Consider the following 27,828-nt stretch of genomic DNA (forward strand, 5'->3'; position numbering starts at 1 on the left):
TAAGGGGGATTGGTTTTTTGTTCTTATCTGAATTATTTTGGGATTTACTTGGGGGCCATGAGAGTGTTTTTCCTCTCTTTTCCATTCATCAACTGTAACGACGATCATTGGTGGACAGCTTGGCAGTCCCGTGATTTACCTCCGGCTCCTTAAAGCGGCATCGGAGTTTATCGTTTCCAACTTCAATGCGTGATGCAGTCGTTCAACTCTTGCAATACTCCTAGTTTCTGTCATGGATTTTTCTTTTGTCTTCTAAAAAAAGGCCCTTCTGAAACATCCATACATATAAACGGAGAATGGCGGGCGGAGACTCGTCGGCGCCGACCATCGCGCCGTCGGGCTATATGCGACAACGCTCAAGATACGCCTGCGCTCCATGTCGCCAACGTAAACGGAAATGTGACGGCACATTTCCATGTTCTACCTGTACTGGATATGGCTATGAATGCCAGTACAGTGGCAATGTCCATCCGGAGAGCAGCAGTAGCTCTGCGATTGCCCAGGCATCGCAGCAAACCACGAGTACTTCCACTACGGGCAACAGCAAGCGCAAAGCCTTGACGGCAGGCTTGGACGAGCCAGCAACGTCGCCAGCTACTAGTACTTCTCACAGATCCAGGCCGACGCCACCAGGTGCACTGCATGTACTCAGCGATGAGCCTACTAGCCACAAAGACCGCGGCGTACTAGTGCCTTCCAAATTCAGATACATGAGTAAACACTCCTCAGTGGCATTCCCGCAATGGGTCGGAAAAAACCTGCAATCCATCAATCCTCCAAGGGTACACTCATTTGCGTATAATACAGGCATCAGAAGGGAGCTGCCTTATTCCGTCACTTTTGATCTTCAAAAGTACATCACCTGGGCTGAAGTGCACGATTCGCTGGATATCTATGCCTCTGTTATCAACCCGGTCTTCGGATTTGTCGACATCGACGACCTGCGTCAAAGGAGCCATGATCACTGGCATGAAAGGAAGCAGGACTCGAACTTCGAGGCCTTGATCAGCGGTGTAATAGGTCTTGCATCCTTGTTTTCGAAGTTGCTCTGCGAGGGTCGAGAGTTGAGGATAATCCAGCATGCAAAAGACATCTTAGATGATCCCCATACTCTCAGGTTCCCACGGCTTGAAACAATTTCAGCCTGTATACTACGAACTATATATATTCGCTCGACGTCGCGGCCCGGCTCAGCATGGCTATACAGTTGTACCACCATGCATTTTATTGAAGCGATTGGCATCTACAGAGAGCTTGAAGCTCCTCCTGAAATCAATTCGATAATGAACCGGCCACCTAATGGATCAAAAGATATACTAGCTCGTGTCGCCATGGTTGCGCGCTGTCTGCATATCATTATATCCTACGAACACGGCCGGTCAATGGCCGACATGGGTCCTGTTTCGGAGCACCACATCACCAAGCGTAGCGGAGACTTCACGCTCCAACTCAACGCGCTAGTGAATACTCTCCCATCAGATGACGACAACAAAGATAGTCAGGACCAAGCGGCTCGGAAGGGGGAACTCAGTCTTGCTCTTAGAAACCTCATTGCCACCCCAACAGACCACGAATTCTTCAGCCTCATCAAAGGCGACCTGTGCTTCTGCATCTACCGTCGTCTTCGCCTTCTTGACCTCGGAATCCGACAAGAGCAGCTCACACAGATCATCCAGGCAGGCAAAGCTGCTTTACCAGCCGCACGAATCCTGATTTTGCGAAATCATCCCTGGTGGAATACTGTCGGCACAGTATTCCAATATATCTGCGTTCTGCTTGCCATCGACAGCAGTGAGAGTCTGGCCGAGATACCAGAGGCAATGGAAACGCTCGAGACGATTGCGAAACATTTGAAAACGCATCTTGCAGACGAAGCAATGAGTACGGCCAAATTACTTGTGCGGTCAATGGCGGAAAAGAAGAAGAAAGAGACTGCAATTCTTGAAAAGACGACCGGAAAGATCGACAGAAATTATACGACGACTTCTTCGTCTTCGACAAATAATATAGCTGCACATAAACCGAACGCCATGCAAGGAAGTAATGGCATTAATAACAACAGCAACAATCCTCATGATACCCACGACGATAGCAACAGCACATCTCTCATGCATGCCACGACTCCTATGAATGTTGTACCGCCGCCACCAACCCCACCCCTAGAATGGACGACTGGATTGCTTGACTTCATGGATCCTCTTTGGAACTGGGATGCATTCTTCCAACCTCCTCCTCTGACATCATCGCAGATACCACCGTTTACAGATGCAAGCTACTATTAGAAATAACGCTCTGTAATTAATTACCTAATTAATCATGTCTCTAATTTCTAATATTCATGTAGATATCCCCGGGGAAATCAAAATTGATTCAAAAAGCCCAATAAATCGAGTCTTAACTTTATTTCATTACTTTAGACATGTCCTTGCATAACTACTATTTCTCAATTGCTCGTGTCTATGCTTTTAGAAAGAAAAAAAGAAAATAGAGCAGACAAGATAAGCATGATTAAAGGAACATAGCCGTCGAGGGGGACAAGCAATTTAAGGGATATTCGCAGCGCGTAGCAAGGAACATAGCACGAGACAAACTTGGGGTGTCAAGGATAGAAAATCAATATAATAAACGCCTGCTGCCCCAGAACATAAGTGTACATCTTTTGGAAATATTCGTAAATTGGGTTAACGCGTAAAAAAAGGGAGAAGTAACGTAGTAGAGGATCTGGAAAAAGCGTTACTACCATTCAAACTCGCCCTGTCCCTTGTGAAAGACATATCTGTGGATCAAGTCAGCAACGATATAACGTTTGTTTTTTTTTTCTTACTCGCTTTTTTAGGCAAATAGATAACTTACTCTTTACCGCCAGTGGAGAGGATGCCGTCTTTCAATGTACACTTCCACTTATTTTTTACCCGCTGGACTTTGTCATAAGTGCAGAGCATCACCTGTCCAACAGCCTCGTCCCCTTCTGGATCCTCGTTAACAAGATCATCCGGGTCGTCGAGGTCGGAGTTGATGGCATCCTCATCCTCGTCATCAGCAGGGCCGTCAGTCTGCGCAGAAAGTGTATTCTGATCCGAAGGGATCCGTCTCATTAACTTGGAAGAGGAATGCTCATCAAGCGGGAGCATGAGACCGCCGCCTTCGAGGCGTAACGCATCAAGTCTTAATTGTGTCATTAACAGTCGGTCGGCGTCGCCATTTTGGCGTTTGGCATATTCGCGTCTGCGGGCAACTTCTGCTTTCCATTCGGCAAGCGCATCGTTGGCATCATTGGCACCATCGGTTTGTGGTGGTTGGTATGGAGCTCGTTGAGGCGGCGCTATCCGTGGATATGGTTGCTGAACAGGCTTCATGGCATCTTGAGCGACGCTATGAGAGGCGAGGCCGTTCGGAGGCCGTTGCTGTCCCGGCAAAGAGAGAGCTGCTTGGCTCTGGGCTTGCAACTGGCTAACTGAATTGGCCGCTGCTGCTCCGTACTTCGAATGCATGTTATTCATGGCACGTTCGCGAGCAAGGGCCTGAGCATCAAGTAGCCCCGGGGGCGCCGCACTGGTACTTTGGCCATTGATTCCTGGCTCGATTTTGATGGCCGGGCCAGGGATATTGGGGGTAGAGGACAGAGTATCTGGAACGGGTGCTTGAGGTGGAAGTGTCGACGATGGTTGCGCCGGTGGATGGGTCTGACGTGGAACGTTGGAAGGCACTGTGGCAGGCGGAGGAAGGATTGGATTAGGAGGCTGCACCGGCGGTGGGCTCTGCTTGAGTGGAGGATCCCAAGGAAAATGGGCGACTCCGAGAAGAGACAGCTTTTGCTGCCAGCTCTGCAAAACGTATATATAGCATGTCAGTCAAGTTCAACAAAGTTGTGGTGGAAGCATGGCGGGGTGTGATTGGCCAGGCTCGATGGCTATGGTGGGCTAGAAGCGAGTCTTAGCGGCGCAGGGGTTTCGCGCGGGTATAAAATGACTCCCCTTAAGCAGCCCGTTTCCCCCAACTGTTCCCGAAACCCCGCTTTTGCCACCGGCCGGCTGCCTGCCTTGATGGGAACGACAACAAGGGAGGTCACAGCATGGGAGAGAATAGGTGAAGAAACAAGGGAAGACGGCAAAAAGAAGCGGGATACTAACGGTTTTCATCTCTTCCAGAGTCTGTTGGTCGACTCCGCCTTCCTCAAAGTCGACTCGCGATGCTTCGCACACCTCCTGGATGACACGGTCATAGACCATGCCCTATGCAACACAGAGTGTGAGTCCATAATCACGACGGTTAAGAAAATGCCATGGCAGGGAAGAAGAAGTGGGCTAGGGATCACGCTCGCCAGTCGTTCTGAAGCGAGTGCAAAGCCAGTGATCATCTGAGCTCACTTACCACTTGCTGGTTGGCCATGGCGGTTCTAAATCCCTCTCCCAATGAGTATTTCTTGCAGTAACTGGAGTAGTAGATACGAGGGTTGTTCCCTGGCTTGGGGGTTGTGAGTACTTCTAGGCTTGCTTGCCAGTGAGGCTGGGTCAGGTGTATCCGAGGGCCGACTAAGAAGTGTCTTCGCAGTTACAGTCGCAGGGCTTCAGGGAGCCCGTTTAGACTGATGTAATAAACCAAGCCGGTGTTTCTTTCTATCAGACGAAGAGTCGGTAGGAATATATCCGGTCTGTAGAGCGGGCAACGAAGCGGATCTCTGCGGTAATGCTGATTGTTGAGTGAGGCAGGTTTGGTATGCCCGGGAGAAATCATTGATAACCTCAGGCTTAGTCATCACCGTAGTCTTGGCATTGCAGCCGGGATTATTCACATGCAGACATAAAATATACTTCTCCGTTCTTATAGACCGCATTGGCTATTCTGTCCCAAAGAAAAGCAATCAATCTTAATAACTCTTTATAGTCTAGGTAGATGGGCGTCGTTGTCACTTGCTTGCCTGTCGCGATACGTGTAGAAGGATGTATTAAACGCGCATAGAAATAATATCAAGCAAACCAAGCAAGAGAACGCCAAAGTGACAAAAGTTTTCATTAAGAAAAATAACCACAAACCGTTCCCAAATATAATATGTACCAAAAACACCCCGCAAATGATTCCAGAACTCCGTAAGATTACTTCCCCCTATGCTATCAGCTTGTACGAATTTATCGAATGGTCATGGATTTGGCCATGCGAGCCTTGCCACCTACACCACCTTCACGAGCAGCTGCAGCACTTGTACCAGGTTTGCGCTCAAAGACCTTCCAGAACTTCAAGCTCTCGTCGGCAGCGGCGGTCGCAAGCATTTGACCATCCGGGCTCAAACAGCTGTGGAGAACGCGAGTTTCGTGAGCAGGGATTTCAACGTTACGCACCAAAGTCGGGTAGCTCCAGATGCTCAGTGAGTTGTCAGGGAATCCACTGGAACTAACGATCTCTCGGTAGTGATTGCTCCACTGCAGGCTGGTAACCTGCGATCCGGTGTCGATGCTGTTTGTACGAGCGCCAGTCGTGGTGTTCCAAAAGTGGATGTGACGGTCATAGGAACCACCACCAGTTGCGAGCAAGTTGAGCTGCCATGGGCACCAGCTCAATGCCTTGACGGCGGCACGATGATTGGTCTTGGTGAATTTGGGGGCACTGAGTGACCGTGCGTCCCAGATGTTAACGAGGTTGTCATTCCCTCCAGTGGCTAGCTGTGCTCCATCTGATCGCCATTCCAAGCCGCAAACTTCAGAGGTGTGAGAGACAAGCTCTGCAACCTTGTGTTGGGCAATGCGCACATCGTGGTTAAAAACAAGCCCACTCCTAGCACCAGTGGATAGTGTATGTTTGGACCATCCCATCACTCCTACGCGGGTGTCATGTCCGTACATGCTGCGCAGTTTGGTGCCTTCCTCAACATCCCAGATTTGAACTTCACCAGTCCCCAAACCAACACCCACATAAGCTCCATCACCACTCCACTTGACACTACTGACATATGTATCAGGGGAAGTTTCTAAAAGACAGTCAACTGAGCCAGTATCAGCTGACCAGACATAGACGTTGCGTTCCAATCCAATGGCAACTTGGTTGCCAGAACTCCAGTCAAGAAGATTGAGGTAGTAGTCATCAAGTAGTCCCGGGGCGTCCAATACACGTTCTGGGGCAGTTTGAACTCGGCGGCGAAATTGCGCGGATTGAGCGGCACTTGGCTTGAGTGGACGGTTATACTGGGCTCGCAGATCAATCGGCTTCGAAGACTCTGGTGGGGGAGGCTTATATGCTAGGATACGTGTGTTGAGCTTGACACCACAGGCATTGGCTAACGACGACTCATAAGCCACAGCGTCAGGAGCAGGTCGTGAGTAGGTACTTGACGATTCATTGTCATCAAGCCCCAGGTTTTCAAGAGCAGCGGTCAAATCGTCATCCGATCCACGGCCTCCGATATCAAATGCACTAGCAGCGTTGGCTAGAACCGCAGACCCGTCACTGCCACTCGTCTTAGGTCGTTGCCCTTCTTCAGGCTTGGCAGCACCAACAGTTGTCAGTCCTTCACTGGCCATTCGATTAGGAATAAAACGATCGCCAGCAGTGTGTGGGATGCGAATTGTTGTTTTTGATGTGGTGCCATGTTTCGATGTAGTAATTTTGGTTGTACGAGGCCGGCCCAGGTCTTTACGAGAGCGTTCTTTAGAAGGCGTGTGGCCAGAGGACGGACCAGTACCCGTCAGACTCCAGTCAGAGACCCCCAGTTCTAGGTGCTTTGGCGATTTGCGTGTGCGAGCAATGTTGGACTTGGGCGATTCCCTGTAGGCACGGGACTTTGAGACCGATTTGGCAAAATGTGAGGCAAGACTCCCTCCACCGTAGACCGACTGCTGAGTTCCCGTAGCGCCATCCAGGGCTTCACGCGGGGGAGTGAAAGGTGACGAGTTCAGATCGGCATTGCTAGCTGTCCTTGTGCGAGGAGAAGGAGTTAGAGGCAATCGACCGCCAGCGGTCTTTGTCGAGAAAATGCCACGATGGGTCTTCAAAGGCGTTGAGACGGAGGCAGTAGCCATCGTTGATCAACTCGTGAGGGGTGAGCGATCGATAAATGTACTTCCAAGATAGCTTCTGGGATGAGTAGGTCATGCACGAAGGGAGATGCAAAGTATGCAATGCAGCAAATAAAAGGGTTAAAAAGAAAGTGAGCAATGCAGAGAGTAGTATGAGAAAGAGGTCAGGGATTTATATCGAGAGACCCAAGTAAATAATGACGTCCCAGCAAGTACCCATAGCAACGGGCAGAGATACCCTAACCCCGAAACGGCTAGTGCCTCGCTGCGTACCGGCTTAGCGCCTTTAGCCTTCATATGCCCCGTTTAGGACTAGCGCCGTCGCTCCACGGGGTGCACCTTCCCACGGACTGAAGTTTTTTTTCCATCCATCGTCGTCGCTGTGGACAGAACTGTTGCTTCCTGCATTGAACTCACTGCCTGTGTGAATCGCTTCATCTCTGACGAGAAAGACGCAAGTTTCTCCATGTTATTCAAGCCTCCTTTGTGCACATTCAACGTACTACCTACAACTATCCACTTCCGGACCCGCCCCAATGGCGCGGCAACCGCCATCCACGCCTAGCAACGCTTCCGTCGCCTCAGCATCCGGCTTCTCTTACTTCCACGAGGGTGGGTCGACGTCTTTCTGGGACCCTGTTGCCGCTACGACATCCCACCGTCGTTCGCTCCAATCTTCCTCGCCTTCTGTGGCTGCTGTTAGGGGTCAGAACACGTACCTAATGCCGGCCAGTCCAGCCAAAGGCCGTCGCGGCAGCGCCGACTATCGTCCCAGCATAAAGAGGGCACTTGGGAATGTTCCGGCATGCCTCGTAAATGCATCCGTCACTTATTGTGGCAATGATCAGATCTATGCCTTTGGAGGCTTTGACCAATTCACTGACGAAGGTCAGTCAGCCAGTCCTTTAGTTCTCCAGTACTTGTCTACAATAAAGCCATGCACCAGCCTATTTTCGGTACTGTAGCACTAACGTTGACCAATTAGTCTACAATCATGTCCTTCGGCTTAATTTAAGTACTCTCATGTGGGATCTGGTCGACAATTATGGAGACATCCCCGGCGTTCGCATGGGTTCGTTACACCATACAAGTAGCAAATGCTTTTAGGCGGTATGAAATGGCACACTAATCTTTTTTGGCCGTAACTAGGGCATACGGCTTCCCTTTATCAGGGGACCAAGTTACTCGTCTTTGGCGGTGAGAACGAACATCGTGAATATCTATCTGACATTGTTATTCTCGATATCCAAACCTCCACTTGGACGCAACCTGACGTACGAGGCCCCGTTCCTCGAGGGCGAGCGCGCCATGCTTCCGTGATCTACGAGGATAAGTTATTCGTTATTGGAGGAGTTACCGGAGAAAGTAATTCGATATTGGATGACTTGTGTTATCTTGACTTGAAGACTTGGACATGGTCTCGAACGTGGAGTTTCACCCCTCGTTTCGACCATACTGCTTGGGTCTGGGGTGGTCGGCTGTGGATATTTGGTGGCCTAGGTCTAGATATGGAGCGAACTACCGATCTGTGGTGGCTGGACCTTAAGGGCAGCCCCTCCTTAGAGATGTCACTTGCTCGAGGCATCGAGGAGACACCGGGCTCGCTAAGCCGTGTTACTCCTAGCCCTGGAGGTGCCCTTAGCCCGTCACAGCAATTGTCCAGTCGGTCAGGCGGATATGCAGCCAACTCAGCGAGTGTACAGATCCGGTCCTTTGTCCGAAGGAAGCCAACTGCACCAGGAGCTATCTCTTCGCTTCGATTCCACTCTGGGCCTCATGTTCCCTCTTTACTTTCTGGAACCCATTTTCATGCGTATTCCTCTGGTGTACTTTTAGATTTGATCACGCCATCAGAAACGGTGCGACCCTACGATTGCAACTTGTCGTCACTTGAACTAGATTCCTTGAGATGGCAGACGCTTGCTGATGGACAGGAAGTATTCCGACCAGGGTATCGATGGCACTACTGCACCATCAACGAGGATGGCACCAAGGCTTGGCTGCTCGGGTGCAACATTGAAAACTCTACAAATGCTGGGGATGACAATCAACTAAATGAGGTCCTCTGCCTCGACCTTGAAAAGTACGGGCTTCTTGGCAATAACTTTTTTCCTGAATCGTCCGAGCAGAACCGTATTCTTGCATCTGAACGGCAAGGATCACCCCAACACGCTGGCCTCGGCGCTGACTTGTTAGCTGTCTTTGACCAATCCCCAGAGACGGGTAGTGGCACCGACTTCATTATCACAGCCGACTGTGACGATCAGACCGTAGATGAAGATACTGGTCAAAGTACTTCGCCGTCTGCATTACAGGCTCAGCCCAGCCCAGCATTTCTCTCGCCCACGGCAACAACTTCTGCGCCCATTCACGTTCATCGCATCATTTTACAAGCCAGATGGCCTCACTTCAAGCGTCTGTATTCGGCGCAGATGGCCGAGTATCACACAAAGAGGATGCACATACCGGAACCCTATTCTGTAGTCCGCGCCTTTCTGTATTATTTGTATAGCGACAGTATTTCAGATCACCCGGATTATTGCTCGAGTATTTTCGATGTTGCCGGCATGCTCGTCATGGCCAACCTTTACGATATGCCCAAACTACGTCTGCTTTGCGTCCACAGACTGAGTCGTGAGCTTGACGTTGAGAATGCGGCTATCATTTGGGAGAGAGCTGGTAGGACCAACGAAGATTGGCTTCGTCGTCGTGCGGCACAGTTTTGTCTTGCAAACTGGGGTCGGGTTGTTCGAACAGCAGGTTTCAAATCATTAAACCGGCAAAGCCTTATCGAGCTCTGCGAGGTTGTTGATACCGAAGGCCGAATTGTCGCTGGACCAGAATTAGAAATGGTCGGTGCTCTTGGCTCTGGAACGGTGGCATCAAAACGACCTCGGCTCACTGGAAACTCATTAACGGAAGACATGGATGAGCTTGAAGGGGACGAAGAAGACGGTATGGAGCTATGATGATGGGATTCCTTTGGTGTCGTTGCGGACGCTCGTCAGGGGTCACTTCCGTCATTATCTTAGCTCAAGGTGCATGGTTCACGAGAACACTTCATTGCATTAGCGGGGATAATATAGGCGAAGGGCGTTTATGGGAAGTTCTGGGTTCTGATCTGTCTCTTTATTGCGTCCATCTTTTTTTTTCCCTGTAACTTTCAACTTGTCGCATAGGTCGTTAACATCCTGTGCTAGCATGGACAAATTCAAGTTCAAATCCGTGAAAAAGCTTCCAGCTCAAAAGTATATCGCACAACAACAGATATATACCGAAGTCATACACTTACTGTTCCCACTGCTGCGGTCAGCTCCCCATCGTGGAGTCTCACCTCAGTGAGCTTCGTAAGCGCACCAGCACCGGCACATATTGTGGCTGGACGATGCAGACGCTAGCGCTTCTGCCCGTCACTCTCAGCTAACCAGATCAATATAGCAGACGCGAATGGTCGGTTTCAAGGACCGGGGTTCCTGGCTGCATGTCTGAGAGCGGGGAACAGGCAAACAGCCAGCCGCTCCACCTGCGCGGAGTATCGCTTCCCGCCTCTCCCATCTACCATTCTATACACGCATCGACCACTCAGACAGCGCAGCACCTCTATGGTCTTATCGCCATCCTCGATGCTGATTGTTGCTTACCTCAATCGGTCTGACCTTGCCGAATACGAGTCTGGCTCTTGGCTAGTGGCTTTACAGTCTAGATTCGAGCATATTTAAGGACTCTTATTTCTCGCTCGGAAGCACTCTCCATATTCCTTTCTATCCCTGACTTGATAGTTGGCTTGTACCACTTCGTTTACAAGAGCGCCCAGGCTGTTGGAAGGACAATACATACATACACACAAATATATACATTGCATCGATACAGAATGGCTGTCACGGAGTCCAGGTTGCCGCCGGACTTTATTTGGGGATATGCAACTGCCAGGTAAGCCTTGTATAACTGGTGATTGTCAAAGCGGCTGTTGTATTCTCAGCTCATGTTCGATTGGATTACTACAGCTACCAAATTGAAGGTGCTCATGACGAGGATGGTCGACTGCCTTCCATCTGGGATACCTTCAGTAAGACTGCAGGAAAAGTAGAAGACGGTACCAATGGCGACGTGGCCTGCGACTCGTACCATCGTACGCACGAAGATATCGCAATACTAAAGCAATACGGTGCTAAGCTTTACCGCTTTTCATTGTCCTGGTAATGTTATTCTCTTGAAACAACCTCCCCCCCAAATATCTGACCAATGACGGCTGACGAAGTATATTAGGCCTCGAATAATCCCCTTGGGTGGCCGTAAAGACCCAGTCAACCAGAAAGGACTGGAATTTTATTCGAAATTTATAGATGATCTCCATGCTGCCGGAATTGAGCCGTTTGTCACCTTGTTTCACTGGGACCTTCCAGATGAGCTGATGAAAAGATACGGCGGTCCTCTGAACAAGGATGAATTCGTAGCTGATTACACGAATTATGTCCGTGTTGTCTTCCAGAGTCTCGGACACAAAGTTAAGCACTGGGTCACCTTCAACGAACCCTGGTGTAGTTCTGTGCTAGGCCACAATATTGGTAAGCATGCACCAGGGAGGACAAGTGATCGTACGAAGAATCCAGTTGGAGACGGCACGCGAGAACCCTGGATCGTTGGCCACTCCCTGTTAGTGGCGCACGGTACTGCTGTTGATATCTACCGCAAAGAGTTCAAACAAATACAGGGAGGAGAAATCGGCATTACACTTAACGGTTAGACCATTTCTGCGCTTGATGATGATTTTCGTATTACGCTTACAGACTTACTTTCTTTTCTGCTTTCTGCTTTAAAGGTGACTGGGCTGAACCTTGGGATCCGGAAGACCCTGAGGATATTGAAGCATGTACTCGCAAACTTGAGTTCGCTATATCTTGGTTCGCTGATCCGATCTACCTTGGGAAATATCCAGATAGCATGGTGAAGCAACTGGGTGATCGTCTTCCACCTCTTACACCCGACGAGGTTTCACTGATCAAGGGTAGCAATGATTTCTACGGAATGAATCATTATTGCGCCAATTACATCCGCCATCGAGAAGGAGAACCCGACCCAGACGATACCGCCGGAAACCTTGACCATCTCTTCGAAGACAAGTTCGGTAACTCGATTGGACCGGAGACTAATTGCGAATGGCTTCGTCCGCATCCTCTAGGGTTTAGAAAGTTGATGAAATGGCTCTCAGAGCGTTACGGATACCCGAAGATCTACGTCACCGAAAATGGCACCAGCATCAAGGGAGAAAATGATTTGCCCCTAGAGGAATTGGTTAACGATGAGTTCCGGGCTCAGTATTACCGGGACTATGTTGGAGCCATGGCCGACGCTGCTGCTATCGACGGGGTCAATGTCAAGAAATATATGGCCTGGAGTTTAATGGAGTAAGTTGTGCTACACATGCTAGTTCCATCAGTATAAATGTATGTGTTAACAGTGCTGATCTTTTCTAGCAATTTCGAATGGTCTGAAGGATATCAGTCCAGATTTGGTGTCACTTACGTTGATTATAAGAACAACCAGAAGAGAATTCCAAAGAAGAGCGCTTTTGTCGTTGGAGAATTGTTCGACAAATACATTACAAAAGACTGAGCTAGACAGGTTATTCTTATCTGCAACCTTTTTCTTTATTCATTACCACACATCCCATAAGGCAATGTCTACGCTTGTCTGCCCTCTACATTTCTGTTCATTCTTTTAGGTAGCCAGCTCTGTCATTCATTAAACTAGAGAAATCATATATGGATTCTACATGTGATTCATCCTAGACAAATCTCCTGACTATGTAGATCATCTTGTTTTCACCCCGTTGATAATAACCCGTAGTATAAATGTAGGTCGTCCTAATTATGACTGCTCACCCATCTTTCCTCCACCTCATCGAAGCCAATAGTCTCTGGCTCAATATTCAGGCTCTTGAGCATCATATTCATGGTGAACTTCTGAGCTATCAGTGAGCCTACTGGATGTATGCAGTCAGATGCCCCAAAATACAGGTTAATACTGACCTCTTCGTCACCAGCTTCCTTTTGCCCGCCCTTTTTCCCAGCAAGCGTGGCGGGAACTTTTGCATCCCTGCTTGCACCATCGCATTCAGAACCATCTCCCCCATCACCATAAAAGTCCTCATCTTCCCACATCTGCATCCTCCGTAATCTTTCCTTCTCACTCTCCTTCCAAGCACCAGCCCCTCCCATCCTCTCAATCTTATCCTTTGCAGCCTCAAACAACTCATCAGCAGCCTTTTGACTTACTCCTCGCCATTTATCTATGAGAGTCTTTAGCTCCTCGTCTCTAGGACTAGCCTCGATTCTTAGAGCCTGCTGAGCAGTTTCGAGCTCGGCGCGCAGAGAGGCAAGTTGAGATTGAAGAGAGATCCGTTTCCTTCTAAGAGCCGCTATTTCGGCATCTGACTTAGATTCAGATCCCGGGGGATGGCGGGATGTCTGTTGAAGACGGCCGGTCTTGGAGTTCTGAAGAGGGGTGGTGGCCGTGTTCGAGACAACTGGCTTGATTCGGCTCAAAGCTGGATTGGATGATGTGCAGTATTGCGCATTTTCTCCTTCTCTTTCCCCTTCTTTATTGCGATTTGTTGGAGTTGTGGTGTGCTCTTTGCGTAATGGTGATTTGAATGGACGCGACAATGCAGACGCTTCCTCGTCTAGACGGCGGCGTTTGGCTCTGGGATTCAGCATGCTAGTGAAAACGCTTGTCCGGTTCTTGAATGCTTCGAAATAGATGGCAGTAGGAGAGTAAATGAGTCTGACTAGAGGTGAGGGTCGGGGAAGAGGCTTTGGCACATGACCACACGCCAACGGCTTATCAATCGTACAACCACGTGAGCTGAGGCTTCGACTGTCGTTTATTGAATCAGAGAAGAGAAGAGAAATCAACAAGATATAATGAGATATAACAATGTAAGCTAGCTATGTAAGATTCATGACAAGACATTATCAATGCCCTACGCCTCCGGCCACCCACTGTGCAAATTCTGGCTGATCCTGACGAGGGAAAAGCCCTCGACCATTGCCATTGTTATTATTGACGCCTCCATTTTGGTTCGGAGCAACTGGCTGTCCACCGTTGCCGCCGTTTTCATTATTATCTCTCTGTCGGTTGCGGAGCTGTCTGATATATATCAATATCAACAGCGTTGCCGCAAGAGCAGCAATGATGAGAGCCTCCAGTGCGCTCTCATCAATATCAAATTCAAGTTCGTCATAGTAGCCTGTATCTTCGTTGTCCGTATGGCGGTGGTGGTGTGTCCCAAGTAGTTCTTCTTCCTCTTCACGCTCCCTTAGCAGTTGCGCGTAGTGCTGGGCTTCTTCCTCATCATTTTCAAGGAACGCAATTATCCATTCCTTGAAAGATCTCGGTGCTTTGGTTTCTAAACATAGCAAGTCAGGTGATGAGAATAAACAGGGAGATTTCTACAAAAAGAGGTGGGAAAGGAGGGAAACCTCACTATACGAACCTTTCTCATCCTGGATAGGATTCACATTGCCATTTGTTATGCGATTCCAGAAATGACGGATACGAAGTTTGATCAAGCTGAGTTTCACTGGAAAATAGGCTTCTCGATTTGTTTCAAGGGCCAGATCGTAGTAGCGTTTGGCCATGTGGAAGTCTTGCTCTACCGCGACACCATTCTCATGCATCCAACCTAAATTCCAATATGCTTGGGCACTGTGGTGGCCTTCAGCCGCAGTATGATAGCACGTGGAAGCCTTCTCAGGGTCAGCTGGAATACCAAGGCCTCCCAAGTAATAGTCTCCCATCTTAAGCAGGGAATCTATATTCGACTGCCTCGCGGACCGAGTCCAGTAAATCAAAGCCAGCGCAGCATTCCGCAGCAGCGATGAACGCGGCTTTTCCGCCCATGGAAGTATCCTGTCTAGCGAGAAGACGGATTGTTGTTCATCTAGGAGATAGGCAACATTCGCCTGTGCATTTTCATATCCTTGTTCAGCGGCCATCATTGCAGCGATTAAGGCTGTCTCGCGGTCACCTCTCTCATATGCCTCATTCGCTTCAATGAATGAAGAGTGGACTTCCTCAGCCTTCTCTGCGACCATCTTATAGTATGCAGAAGCCATTCCACAGTGTCTTTCTCGGCCGACGCCAAAGTTGGAAATCTCTGCCAGGTAGTAGAAGGCTTCCATCCAACCCCAACGAGCAGCAAGCTGAAAATATTTCGTGGCCGTTTGTACATCACCCTGGTCAAGAAAAAGCGCACCGAACCTTGTCTGAGCTTCAGGGAGATCCTGCTCAGCAGCGGCCTTAAAATATTCAGAGGCTTTATAGGAGTCCTGAGGGACACCGTAGCCATGTAGGTACGCCAACCCGATTTCATATTGGCACTGGGGATCACCATTCGCCAGACCACGTTTGAACCACATCATGGCAGTCGCATAATTTTGTTCGACCCCTTCTCCCCGAAGGTACATCATACCAATATATCCAGCGGCTTTTGCTGCAACCTTATCGATCCCCGCGGGACGGCTAGCAAGAATCGATCCTTCTTTAGTCCAGTAGCGCCTCGTGATGTTCTTGAAGTATTTCATAGCTTTGCGATAATTGCGAGGTAACGCCCTAGCACCTTCATAGTGCATCCGTCCCAAGGTAAATGTTGCCTTTAATTCACCCTTTTTAGATAGCAAGTCTAGAAATTCAAGTATATCCTCCAAGTTGGCTTCTGCATTCCCGGGGCCAACATCCTTTTGAGCGTTATGTCCCGAGCTTGAAAAGCTTGCGCCCTCTCCATATACACCCCCGTCGTCATCCACCCACCGATATGATTCTCGAAGCATGACACGACCGCCGGGAGGACCGGATCGCATATAATCAATAGCTTTGTCGGCAACTCGCTTATAGTAATGCACCGCTTGATCGCAGTCTCGTGGTGCACCAATGCCGACATGATGGCGGAAAGCTAGGGTCATCTCCGACCTGGAATTCCCTTGCTCGGCAGCAAAAGTGTGATACAGTAGGGCCTTGCCTTGGTCACGCTCAACAGCGTCGCCGATGCCGGTTGCGTACATGAATCCGAGCATATATTGCGCCGAGCTATTCCCGGTTGACGAAGCCAATTCTTGATACCAATGAAATGCCTCTGTGAAATTGCGTGGGTGTGAGAAGTTGCCGTAGAAATTCATATCAGCAAGCAGGAGCATTGCATCCGCATTCTGGGAACCTTCTGCTGCAATCTGCAACTCACGCACTGCTGCTTCAAGCTCCGGATTTGTACGAATTGTCGACCGAGATTGCTCGTCTAGCGATGGCCCGTTCATAAACAAGAGGTAAAATGCGCGTTTTGCATAGTGCAAGGCATATCCAAACACCCCGGAGGGTTTCTCGGTTGCAAATGTTGATATCTTGATCGCTCGAAGTTTTCGCAATGCAGAATCGACAAGCTCTGTGACAACGCATTGAAATTCTCAGTACAAAATAAATTCCCACGACAGCAGAAAACGGGGGAATGGCCAGCTGTATTGAATAGGGTGGCATGTTCTTTCTTTCTTACCTTTGCCGACTCCGTCCTTCTCCCAGCCATCTTTTTCACCGGACGCATAACCTTCTGCGGAAGCAGGTTTCTCAGATCGATGTCGGGGTATTGAAACGGCGGTAGATTGACCCTCGCCCAGTCCTAGAGTCGCCAGCGACCAAACTACGTCGACATCGCCTGTTAGCTTACTACCATCACAGCGTGTTGACGGAAACGCTCGCTCCGAAGCACTCACGGAACACCAAAGATATTATCAAGCGCGCCCAGGGCTTCATCTTTCTCAATCAAAATACGTTCGGTTCGGCCTCGAGAAGAAGTACATTGCGCGACGGCTTAGAGAGCAGCCATGTCCTTGATGACGGTGATGCTGTGGGAGAGGAGTTGCAACTTGTCCAGCTGTGCTCGTGATAAGCAACGGGCCACCTATGACGAACGGAGCTCCAACTTCTAAAGTGAGCCGGAGATCGTCCGCGGCGTTTCCGCTCCCCACCAAATAAATGTCCGCGTCTCGTGTAGCAGGCAAATATGTAGAGAATATATTACTTCCCTCTCTTTTTATGGCACGCGATGCATCATGCAGGGCATTCCTTATTATTTAGATATTACAGCTCTTTGTGGCCTAATGTATTTTATTCTTTTTGGGGGGGGCTCTCTGCAAGCAGCTGTGTACATAAAATCAAGATAGAGACAAAAATTACAGGTTCATGATTCTCACATCTGTATTTGTTGGTGGTGGTGGTGATCATTCATGATAAAGAAATGAAAGGGAAAATCTCAGAAAGCAATCTCTGAACTCCATGCTGTTATGCGCGACCATCTTCAAACTCGGGGAAGGAAAAAGTAAATGGTAGTGTCTACTTTTCTGGAATAAATGGGGAAGAAAAGGAAGAGAGCTGTCATCGCTCTGTCACCTTGGAAACAATATTATTGTAGTCAGTGTTCAAGTGAATGAAACCGACTGCAAGGGGGAATAAGTCAATATGATGAAAAAGATGGGTCGGACGAAAGGAAATAACCAAGCAACTTGAAGCCGTAAAAGTCGATATGTTTAATTTCTCGGGTTTTATGTAAAAAAAAAAAATGACAGTAGTAATACAGCAAGTCGACTTGCGAGAGTTGCCCGTATTAGCACTCCCAATCTACTGGCGTGGGGACCTAGGAAGATGTGTCAGTATATGCATATGATTAGATACTAAACAATTGACTTACGTCGGGTTGTACTGCGGCGAAGTCGGGCTGTAGCTAGGTGAAGTTGCGCCGCGGACAGGTGACGTCGGCGATCCGTGTATATTGGGAGACGTGGGAGAGTAAATCTCAGGGCTTGTAGGAGACCATCCCGGCGACGCGGGAGAATATTTAGGCGATGTTGGGGATGACGGCGAGAACTGTCTACTGCCACCAATTGCCGGGCTGGTCGGACTGTAAGTCGGGGAACTGGGACTAAACGCAGGAGAAGCCGGACTGAAATTTGGTGAAGATGGACTGTAGTTGGGAGACGAAGGAGAGAAGCGTGGCGATGTCGGAGAGTACGATGGCGAGGTGGGTGATGCCTGTCCATAAGCGGGAGACGTAGGTGAATAAGCAGGCGATGTCGGCTGGAAATTGGGGCTCTGTGGAGAGAAGCCTGGCGATGTCACATAGCGAGGGCTTGTAATGGACATTCCAGGTGACGCCGGAGAATAACTGGAAGACGGAGAATAACCAGGAGACACGGGGCTCGTATTGAACGGGCTGGTGGGGGAATAACCACCAGGGCTCTGGGGTGCCGGACTGAACCCCCCGATGCCACCAGATGGTTGATAAGCCGTGAAACCACCAGGAGTCTCTGATCCAGCCTGTCGGATCGGAGAAAACTTCGCGTCCGGATCCGGCGTGCCAATATAACCACTCTCCATCATTGGGGAGTTGTTGTCATACTGAGTTGCAGCTCCATCGTTAATCATCGCATCCTTCGCTCCAAGGGCGCCCATCAAGCCAATGCCGGTATTGCTCGAAACCACCGTATTCAGCATGCTCTGATCAAGATACACATCAAACTCTCCCGTTCCAGCCGGGGCCAATTGACCAAGGATCAAATTCTCTGATACACCACGGCAATCATCAAGTTCACCAAAAGCGGCCGCTTCAAGCAGAATTTCGACGGTCTCTTCAAAGGAACATCTCATCAAAGCACCATTATCCGCACGATTGATACCGTGACGTGTAACAGGAGTGAGGTAGCCGCGCACCGTCATAATGTCGACCAGCAGGGCCAAATGACGATGGTTGACATAGGAACCGTCGAAAGCCAACACCTGCGTCAATTCTCGAAGAAGGGCAGAACGAGCGGCCTCAATGCCAAACACTTCGAACACTTCAATAAATTGATTGGAATAAGTGCGGCTGGCGTCAACACCTGGAATCGTGAGGACATCTGCCAACGCCGAACCACTTGTTTCCAAAACCCATTCCTTGCAAAGTGGATCCGACTTGCTCAGGAAGAGAGAGCCATCATCTAAAACGCGAACATTGTCCTTCTCATTGATGAAGGCACGCTCTACGCCTGATACACCACGTAAAGTCAGAGTATCTAGTAGATGCTGTTCTAATTTTTTCAGAGTAACGTCATACTCCATATCTTCCTCGTCCTCATCTTCCTTCACATCATGGAGCTGACGAATACGGATGACTTGTTCATCGGCGTTGTTGTCACTGAAGATGACTGCAATATCCTTCGGGTACTGTTCTTTGATCCTGGTAGCAACATCCTGCACAGTAAGTCCCTTATCGAGAAGCTTAGGTCGACTTAGCACAATACGCAGAAGCCACTTGGATTGGCGACTGGAGTCATCTGTAACGTCCTCGGGAATGATAAAGTACGACTCAACCATATCTCTATCATTCTCAATGACCGTTGTCTGAATGTCTGGGTCATAGTAAATTTCGGTAGCTTCCGTTACTGAACGAAGACTGGTATGTTCCACAACGCTGCGCAATTGTTTAGCTGACTCCTTGTCATGCTTCTTGTGCTCTTCTTGGTAAACCGTCATCGAAGGAGTCTTGATATTGGTGGCTACGTTCAAAATCTCTTTCAAACGAGGAACACCAAGAGTTACGTTCTTGGAGCTAACACCAGCAAAGTGGAAGGTGTTCAAGGTCATCTGTGTGGCAGGCTCCCCAATAGATTGAGCAGCCAACACACCAACCATTTCACCCGGATTAGCCTGTGCCTGTGCGAATCGCATTTCAATTGCTCCCAAGACATGCTTAAAGGCAAGTTTGTTCATAGAGTATTGGGTGACTAGTCGCTTGAAGGCCAATCTTGAACGTAGCTGGGCCTTGAATAAGAGGGTTGCACTTGTTTGCGCTTCCTTTGAAATCACATCGTCACCTCGAACCACCACCAAGCGATCCAATAGAGCCTGCACTTGGGGAATGACCTCAGCAGGATGAAGATCACTAATAGTACCTTCCTTGATATGAAATGTAGTCTTTGCAGATTCAAGGATACGTTGGACATTAATTGGCAGCTGCATCATCTCTTCGTCTCCTTTGGCGACTGAACGAAGGAATTCTCGATCTTTGAGAAGAGCCTCCCATTCCTCATCAAGATACCTCTGAACTTCGACGTCGCCTTCGATTTCAGCAGCCTGTTCAAGGATTTCAGGACCAAGTGTTCGTTCTGGATCCATAAGATCAATTCGGAAACGTTCCTCCATTTGAGCGTCGGAGCATTTAATAATATCTACCCTCTGGTTCTCTATATGAGCACCATCAAGACCGTCCTCTCCGTAAAGGAACTGGATAATGTCGCCAAGGGAGTTTCGAACAGTCCCATCGTATTTGACCATTAATTCCTCGAGAGCTTTGACAAGCTTGCGCTGAATGTAACCAGTCTCAGCAGTCTTAACTGCAGTGTCGATAAGACCTTCTCGACCAGCCATAGCGTGGAAGAAAAATTCGGTAGGTGTCAAACCACGAAGGTAAGAATTCTCAACGAAACCTCTAGACTCTGGAGAATAGTCGTCCTTGGTAAAATGGGGAAGTGTGCGATATTTGAATCCAAAAGGAATACGCTTTCCTTCAACGGATTGTTGTCCAACAATGGCTGTCATCTGCGAGATATTGATAGTGGAACCTTTGGAACCAGACCTAGCCATTTGAATGGCATTATTAAGATCCTTCAAGCTCTTTTCAGTTTCGCTACCAGCTTCTTCACGGGCGTTGTTCAAGGCACGTGATACCTTGCTCTCGAATGTTTCTCTGATGTTCATACCGGGCAGGGGCTCCAACGTGTTTTCAGTTGCGCTCGCGACAATTTGTTCAACCTCTGCTTTTCCGTTGCGGACTGCAATCTCTATTCGTTCGATGGTCTTCCTATCGGGAATTGTATCACCAATACCGATAGAAAACCCATTGTGAAGAAGCCAATAGTTGACAACTCGTTGTGCGCCATTGAAGAAAGACACCGCGACTTCGGGCCCATACTCATTGAAGATAGTGTGAATAATACCGCCACCAGAAGCTCCTACGGTCTTCTTCGAGAACATGCCATACATGAGTTGGCCTCCATGTACCAAAAGTCCACCATCTGCCAATGGAGAGAATTTTTCGGAAAGCGGAGCCTTATCTTTGTCGACACGCAAAAGGTTGAGTCCCGGAGGCAAGGTCATGCTAATGATTTGCTTTCCGGTCCAACGAGGTCTGGGCTTGAGGATTGCTGGCGGAGGAATCACACCATCCCAATCAGGAACCCATAGCATAATATTCATGACTTGGTCTTTGGTGAGAAATACGTCACGCCGACATATCTTGTAGATACCACACAGAGAATCCTGCACAATACCCATCAAAGGACCGTTCCGTTGAGGCGACACAATATTAAAGGGTACCATGGCTAGTTCATGAAGTTCGGCGCGGGATTCTTCGCTCTGAGGGACATGCAAGTTCATCTCGTCACCGTCAAAATCGGCATTGTAAGGAGTTGTGACCGACAAGTTAAGACGGAAAGTAGAATAAGGCATGACCCGTACACGATGACCCATCATAGACTCTTTGTGAAGCGACGGCTGACGGTTGAAAAGGATCACATCACCGTCAAGAATGTGACGCTCGACCTTCCACCCGTAGAGCAAATTAGAATTCGTTTTCCGCGCCATGCGCAAGTCTATGCGTTCACCGTTGTCACGGACAATGTATCTCGCACCGGGATAGATTGTGGGACCATTATTGACAAGCTTTTGGAGAAACTCAATATTGTATGGCGTAACAACTTCCGGATAGGTAAGAATCATGGCGGTACTTCGTGGTACACCAACTTCATCCAAAGACAAGTTGGGGTCACCAGTGATGACAGTACGAGCCGAGAAATCAACACGTTTACCCATCAAGTTTTGGCGAAGACGACCTTCTTTTCCTTTTAGACGACCACGAATGGCTTTGACTGGTCGGTTTGATTTCGTCATAGCCTTCGGTTGGCCAGCGATATCATTGTCCATGTAAGTAGCGACATGATATTGTAATAAAGCTTCGAATTCTCGAACAACATGCTCTGGTGCACCTTCCTGTTCGCATCGTTGCAGGTTCTGATTTGCACGAATTATTTCTGCAAGCTTGAAAGTCAAGTCATCTTCAGCACGTTGGCCGCTCGTACTCTTGCCGCTTACAACGCTGGGACGGACGACGGGTGGAGGAACGATGAGAACAGTCAGAATCATCCACTCGGGGCGAGCATAATCATTACTGAGACCCATGATTCTGACGTCTTCTTGTGAAATACTGCGAAAAATGTTATGAGCCACGGAAGGAGTGATAGTTCGTTTCTCGGGTTGTGGAAGATCTATATCATCCTCCATCATCGCCTTATTTGGTTTCCAGGTTCCCACAAGACTGAGGCCTTCCCTGCGAATAGTTGGCTGAGCATTACCGCAGCCACCATGTCCCTTATGGGGTTTAGACGCCTCCTTGGAGAAAGGATCTTCCTCCTCGGGAAGAGGGTCAGCCTCACAAACAGCGACATCTTTCGACAAGCGCCAAATTAAGTCAAATCGTCGTTTAGGATCGCGAATACGTAATGCGTCTTGAAACTTCGAGTCGCTCTGGAAGAGGTAGAAAAGCATACGTTAATATACAAATGCATTTGCGGGAAAAAAAACAACTTCATTCCTGAAACTCACCATATCTGCTTTGATTTTCCCACAGTTATGGCAAACTGTCTCCAGCAACTTTTTCGTCTTCGTGATGAAACCTGTCTGAATTAGCCCGGGCTCGTATGACCAAGATATATATGTAATCATACCGATATGGAAAACTGGGGTCGCCAGCTCGATATGACCATAGTGTCCTGGACACTCTTTCTGGCCCTCTTCACAAGTCTCGCAATAATATTGGCGATCGAGAGTACCAAGCCTTGGATCATTCGGTCCTTTGGTCCGTGGTCGCATTCTCTGCTCGTCCTAATTTAAAGAGGATAAAAGTTTAACATCTTTTTAATGTCCATCTGGCAACCAGAAGAAATGCCGCCTTACCATAGTCTCAGGATATTCGACATGGACCACACTCATGCGTTTGATTTCCTCAGGTGACAAGAGGCCAAACTGAATCTCCTTTATTGTGCGCAAAGGCGCCTTGGAGTAGGGGAAGTAAACGTTCGACATGGTTGGGGTCCTTGACGTTAATCACGGAGACGGTTGTGACGGTTCGGTAAGAGAACGTGGTATCAGCTGTCGACGGCGCGCCTGAAAGCTCTGCCGAAAGCACTTTGCAGGAACTTGGCGTAGATAATAAGTGCAACGCGACAGTGAGCGACAGTTAGTAGAGAAACTGAGCGGCCTGCCGGTGAGGACTTTGGCAGCCCTTGCCACGAGGGCGCCGTTCACCTAGACAACGGGACGCAGCGAAACTCGACAATTTCGGGGGGTAGGGAGGCAAACAGCCGCAGAAAGAGACGTCCCTGATGTTCCTTACCGAAAACCCAGATCGAAACGCAATACTCCGCGATGGCTAGTGATGGGCAGGTGCGTTGTCGCGTTGATGAAGAATCGAAGGTTTGCAGTCGCCTTCTCTGCGTCCGGGCAGGGACGTTAGCTCGAGTTTTCTTGGGAGCCGCTAGCCGCTGACCAATCATCTGCGAGTTGGTCTTGGCATGCGATTCTGCGGCAAGCCCCGTTTTTTTCATTACTTTATTGTTCTCTCTCATCTCTCAAAGAACTGACTTCACACTTCAGTCTCTCTCATCTGACTTTCCTTGATTGGCGAAGAAGCAGGTTCTACGTCAGAAGTATGATAAATGAGTGAGGCATTGCTGGCACCTCCTGGATCGCAACCAGGCAGGAATCGCGACTGCACTTGATTAACCGTCTACCATGAATCTATCACTCGTCGACCCTTTCGCCCTCGCACAGGACTATCCAGACACCCTGACCGGGAAATTGCGTATGTCGATGGCTTTCAATCTAGCGCGCAGTGGGGGATATTATGCTAATGCTTAAGATCAGAAAGCGGCCATGCTTCATGCTTACGGTTCAGTCGCAAGGGAGACTACCTCGCTGCAGGAAGGGTAAGCGACGATATGGTGACCCAATCGGACAAAACAAGAGGCTGATTTGCTTCAGGTGGACGGGACAGTCATTATTTTTGATCTAGAGACGAACGGAGTTGCGCGCAAACTACGAGGACACACAAGACAAATTCAGTCGCTTAGGTACATTACACCACCTGGTATAACCTGCAGAGACATGCGCTTATACAGCAAGTCGCTAACTCTTTTGTAGCTGGTCGAGAGACGGCAGATATTTGTTGAGCGCCTCACAAGATTGGAAATGTATATTGTGGGACTTGAAGGATGGCTCGCGGGTGCGAATGGTCCGGTTTGCAGCTCCAGTATACATTGCTGAATTACACCCTTTCAACCAGTGAGTGGCGATACCAGTTTTTGATGTCGCTTTGTCTTGGCTGACGGTTGGATTCAAGTCTCTTATTCGTCGCTTCCTTATTCGAAGAACAACCGGTCCTCGTCGATATATCAAATGCAAAACCTATCAAGCACATTCTACCATCGGTTCCTCTTCGGTCGCAGGATGGGGTCGACCCAGCTGCGGCAGCTAAGCAAGCTGCACAAGATGCAAAGCAATCTACCTGCGTTACTATATTCACGGCTTTAGGAAATCACATCATTGCGGGGACGTCGAAGGGATGGATCAATATAATTGAAACGCAGACATGCAAGACAATACACTCAACCCGACTTTGCAATGGTGTCATTATTCTCATTCGGCTGGCGAGTAACGGGCGCGACCTGCTCGTTAACAGTTCAGACCGAGTAATTCGAACGGTTATGATGTCGGACCTCTCGCAACTAGGAATGGGTCTGGATGTGTCCAACATCAAGCTGGATCTTGAACATAAATTCCAGGACGTTGTCAATCGGCTAAGCTGGAACCATGTGGCATTTTCATCGACAGGAGAATTCATCATGGCATCGACGTATATGAATCCAGACATCTACATTTGGGAACGGAGCCATGGCTCCTTAGTCAAAATCTTGGAAGGGCCGCGCGAAGAAATGGGCGTTGTGGAATGGCACCCATCGCGACCTATGATCATGTCGTGTGGATTGGAATCCGGATCTATTTACATGTGGTCCATAATAACACCACAGAAATGGTCAGCTCTGGCACCAGACTTTGCCGAGGTTGAGGAAAACGTTGTTTATGTCGAGAGAGAAGACGAATACGACATTCACCCCGCGGAAGAAGTACACCAACAACGACTAGACAAGGAAGACGAGACGCCCGATGTGCTCACGATTGAGCACACAGACGGCGCGGGTGAAATGGATGTTGATTCCTTCCGCATGCCCATCCTACTTGATCTTTCAGACAGTGAAAGCGAGGAAGACATCATAGCAGTCGGACCGGGAACCATGCGGCGACGAAGTCCGGGCGCAGGCCGTGAATGGATGAATACAAATGATGGGCCTAACGCGGCGTCTGGTAGAGGCGCAACGAACGGGTCTTCTTCAAGAGCCAGAGGCAGAAAGAAGTGATATTGAAAGTTCATTGTTCTGTCAACCTACCATTCTTGTTTGTTTTATCATTTTCTCCTTGATTTTCAGCGATTCCGGATGCACATCGCCGGCGTATGGATGATTGATTACATGTACCTGTTCAGAGATGACATTCTTCAAGGATGAAAGACATGGAGTGAAAGAATCGTCATATATAATATATATAGTATAGTCCCTCCATTTTCCTTGCCCGTTCTCTCTCATTTTCTCTTTTTAAATTTACCCTCTCTCCCAAACGCCGAACCAGAACCAAGCCAGAAACCAAAGCCCGAACCAGAGCACCTAATTAAAATACTCGTCGCTAGCACAATGCAACACAAAGAAAAAAAATTGAAAATAATGAAAGAATAAAACATCGCCCTAAACTAGACCCGTCCATTTTTCAATCCTTTCCCTTAAGCCAATCAACCCATAAACCGTTTAAATGTAGAGTCGTCACTCGTTTCTTCTCCTCCTTCTCCTCCTCTCTCTATCTCTCTGTGTTTTCCTTCCACTTTTCTTCTTTTTCCCCCTCTGGGTAATGTGGTGTCACGTTTGTGTATGTCCGATGATTGTGCGGATATAGAAGTGATGGTATACGTGCCGTCCAGTCAAGGATTGTCTTTATACCACTACGCATTGAAGTGCGCTCTGAATACTGCATATCATTTCTTTCCGCTTTGATTTGGAATGCAAAATGCGAAGAGCGAGCCGGAGGAATCTGTGGCATCTGTCAACACAGACAAGTCGCAACTGGCGTGATTAGATGTCTGCCGGTATATAATACTCAATTTCCAGCCGGCTTGTCAGGTTTCCTCGCTTGGTAAATGTGCAGTATATTGTAGGCGCGGATGTCCTTATTATAAGCTTCCCTCTTCACGTCCAAGGCCAATTGTTGAATCTGTTCGTGTGAAAAACCCCATACCCGGTACAAAGGCGCCAGGATGAGAGTTTCAACACTCTCCGAAATAGCGAGATTATACCATCTTCCCACTTTCTTCTCGTGCTCGTCGTGGTGCCACGGATTCAAAGGGAGACCGACAATCTGGTGGTCAATGTTCACGAACCCCTGTTTTTCCAGCGCGGCCATGGTCTGGCTGACACTATGCGCAATGGGCCTCGCCGACATCTCGGTCGCCTGTTTCAGGTACTGGTACCATTTATGCATGGAGGTGTTCTCCAACGAGCGCTCTTCGCATCGCGGCTCAAAGTCGATTTCCACCTGCTCGAACCACCCGCCAGGCCGCAGATGAGAGAAGATCCGGCGATACAGGGATGGCCAGCTGCTCACACTACCACAGCCCATTTGCATATGGATCAAGTCCCAATAGTCCTCGCCCAGCGCCCAGGGAAACTCAAAGTCGCGCGGGGCGTAGAAATCGCAGTTTTTCGGGCAGTTTTCCGGCTGGATATCGGCGAGGTCCATTCCAGCCACGAAGGCGTCGGGATATCGGTGGGCAACGTCGATGGCCCAGATTCCTGTGCCACAGCCTAGATCCAGCACGCGCGCATTCGGAGGGTGGGGGGCGTATATCAAGCCGTCGCCCACGCGAGCTTCAGTGATGACTTTGTGGAACAAATCGAGGCGATCTTGTTCCTCGTCGTCGCACGGCAGCATATACACTCCTCTTCGGTAGCCATGATATGTCCGCCCGTTCTCCACGTGGCGAGGGTGTTGTTCTGGAAGTCTTTATTTATTTTTCATTCAACCACTCGTTAGCCAGTCGGATTGATGCGTTGACACATGCATGGAGAAAGAAACGAAGGGGACACGGCAACCTACTTGTAGTGAGAAGGCCTCAGATTATGTGCATTAGGCGGGTGGTGATGGTGCGCCGATTCTGCAGCGTGGGGGTTGGCTGCGTCGACCAGATTATGCATCGACCTCGAAGAATCCGCCGAGGCGTAGGTAAGTTGAGTTGATTGAGGACTTTCTGTGGCAGAGGGAGCGGAGGGGATAGCAGGCGGTTGAATTGGATGTCGATTGGGGAACATTGTGGCGTCCACTGTGTGCGCGCAAAAGTGTGCAGCTTTTTTCAGATCGGCTGCAGCGTGCCTGCAGTTCAACTGCTTCTTCGCAAGACAAACACGATTGGGCGGTCACAAGCAGAGCAGTTCATGTGTTTGGGGGGGGGAAAGGTTTGTTCTCGTTTCAAAAATTTTGTTCAGGTCGTATCGAAGGAACCGGGGGGAGTTTGCACTAGACTTCAAATGATCAACTAGGCAAGGGTTCCTCCAGCGCAACGCAGCCACATGGCGGCATAGAGCGC

At 49.0% G+C, this 27,828-nt stretch overlaps 9 protein-coding genes across 9 annotated transcripts; 4 read left to right on the forward strand and 5 right to left on the reverse strand.

The window, feature by feature from the left end:
• Positions 1-296: 296 nt before the first annotated feature.
• Positions 297-2,282, forward strand: UA08_08631 (hypothetical protein; the record flags this gene model as incomplete). The annotated part of the gene is made up of 1 exon (XM_020263730.1): positions 297-2,282. One exon carries the CDS (start codon positions 297-299, stop codon positions 2,280-2,282), a length of 1,986 nt encoding a protein of 661 aa, XP_020116084.1.
• A 454-nt stretch (positions 2,283-2,736) lies between these two features.
• Positions 2,737-4,389, reverse strand: UA08_08632 (hypothetical protein; the record flags this gene model as incomplete). Its single annotated transcript, XM_020263731.1, has 4 exons — positions 2,737-2,776; positions 2,854-3,824; positions 4,131-4,232; positions 4,372-4,389. 4 exons carry the CDS (start codon positions 4,387-4,389, stop codon positions 2,737-2,739), a joined length of 1,131 nt encoding a protein of 376 aa, XP_020116085.1.
• A 737-nt stretch (positions 4,390-5,126) lies between these two features.
• On the reverse strand, positions 5,127-7,010 carry UA08_08633 (hypothetical protein; the record flags this gene model as incomplete). Its single annotated transcript, XM_020263732.1, has 1 exon — positions 5,127-7,010. The coding sequence occupies one exon, from the start codon at positions 7,008-7,010 to the stop codon at positions 5,127-5,129; it is 1,884 nt and encodes a 627-aa protein (XP_020116086.1).
• Positions 7,011-7,543: 533 nt separating this feature from the next.
• UA08_08634 (hypothetical protein) lies at positions 7,544-9,976 on the forward strand (the record flags this gene model as incomplete). Its single annotated transcript, XM_020263733.1, has 3 exons — positions 7,544-7,895; positions 7,993-8,079; positions 8,157-9,976. The coding sequence occupies 3 exons, from the start codon at positions 7,544-7,546 to the stop codon at positions 9,974-9,976; spliced, it is 2,259 nt and encodes a 752-aa protein (XP_020116087.1).
• Positions 9,977-10,878: 902 nt separating this feature from the next.
• Positions 10,879-12,620, forward strand: UA08_08635 (Beta-glucosidase 1B; the record flags this gene model as incomplete). Its single annotated transcript, XM_020263735.1, has 5 exons — positions 10,879-10,937; positions 11,012-11,203; positions 11,274-11,746; positions 11,827-12,412; positions 12,482-12,620. 5 exons carry the CDS (start codon positions 10,879-10,881, stop codon positions 12,618-12,620), a joined length of 1,449 nt encoding a protein of 482 aa, XP_020116088.1.
• Positions 12,621-12,871: 251 nt separating this feature from the next.
• On the reverse strand, positions 12,872-16,808 carry UA08_08636 (hypothetical protein; the record flags this gene model as incomplete). Its single annotated transcript, XM_020263736.1, has 5 exons — positions 12,872-13,883; positions 14,010-14,415; positions 14,503-16,443; positions 16,552-16,695; positions 16,769-16,808. 5 exons carry the CDS (start codon positions 16,806-16,808, stop codon positions 12,872-12,874), a joined length of 3,543 nt encoding a protein of 1,180 aa, XP_020116160.1.
• An 864-nt stretch (positions 16,809-17,672) lies between these two features.
• On the reverse strand, positions 17,673-23,168 carry UA08_08637 (DNA-directed RNA polymerase II subunit rpb1; the record flags this gene model as incomplete). Its single annotated transcript, XM_020263737.1, has 4 exons — positions 17,673-17,688; positions 17,743-22,610; positions 22,689-22,967; positions 23,040-23,168. 4 exons carry the CDS (start codon positions 23,166-23,168, stop codon positions 17,673-17,675), a joined length of 5,292 nt encoding a protein of 1,763 aa, XP_020116174.1.
• A 708-nt stretch (positions 23,169-23,876) lies between these two features.
• Positions 23,877-25,558, forward strand: UA08_08638 (hypothetical protein; the record flags this gene model as incomplete). The annotated part of the gene is made up of 5 exons (XM_020263738.1): positions 23,877-23,946; positions 24,009-24,070; positions 24,126-24,214; positions 24,285-24,425; positions 24,484-25,558. The coding sequence occupies 5 exons, from the start codon at positions 23,877-23,879 to the stop codon at positions 25,556-25,558; spliced, it is 1,437 nt and encodes a 478-aa protein (XP_020116175.1).
• A 787-nt stretch (positions 25,559-26,345) lies between these two features.
• On the reverse strand, positions 26,346-27,553 carry UA08_08639 (hypothetical protein; the record flags this gene model as incomplete). The annotated part of the gene is made up of 2 exons (XM_020263739.1): positions 26,346-27,246; positions 27,342-27,553. The coding sequence occupies 2 exons, from the start codon at positions 27,551-27,553 to the stop codon at positions 26,346-26,348; spliced, it is 1,113 nt and encodes a 370-aa protein (XP_020116061.1).
• Positions 27,554-27,828: the final 275 nt, after the last annotated feature.

This window comes from Talaromyces atroroseus, assembly GCF_001907595.1.
Source record: "Talaromyces atroroseus strain IBT 11181 chromosome Unknown scaffold_15, whole genome shotgun sequence".
Taxonomy (NCBI): domain Eukaryota; kingdom Fungi; phylum Ascomycota; class Eurotiomycetes; order Eurotiales; family Trichocomaceae; genus Talaromyces; species Talaromyces atroroseus.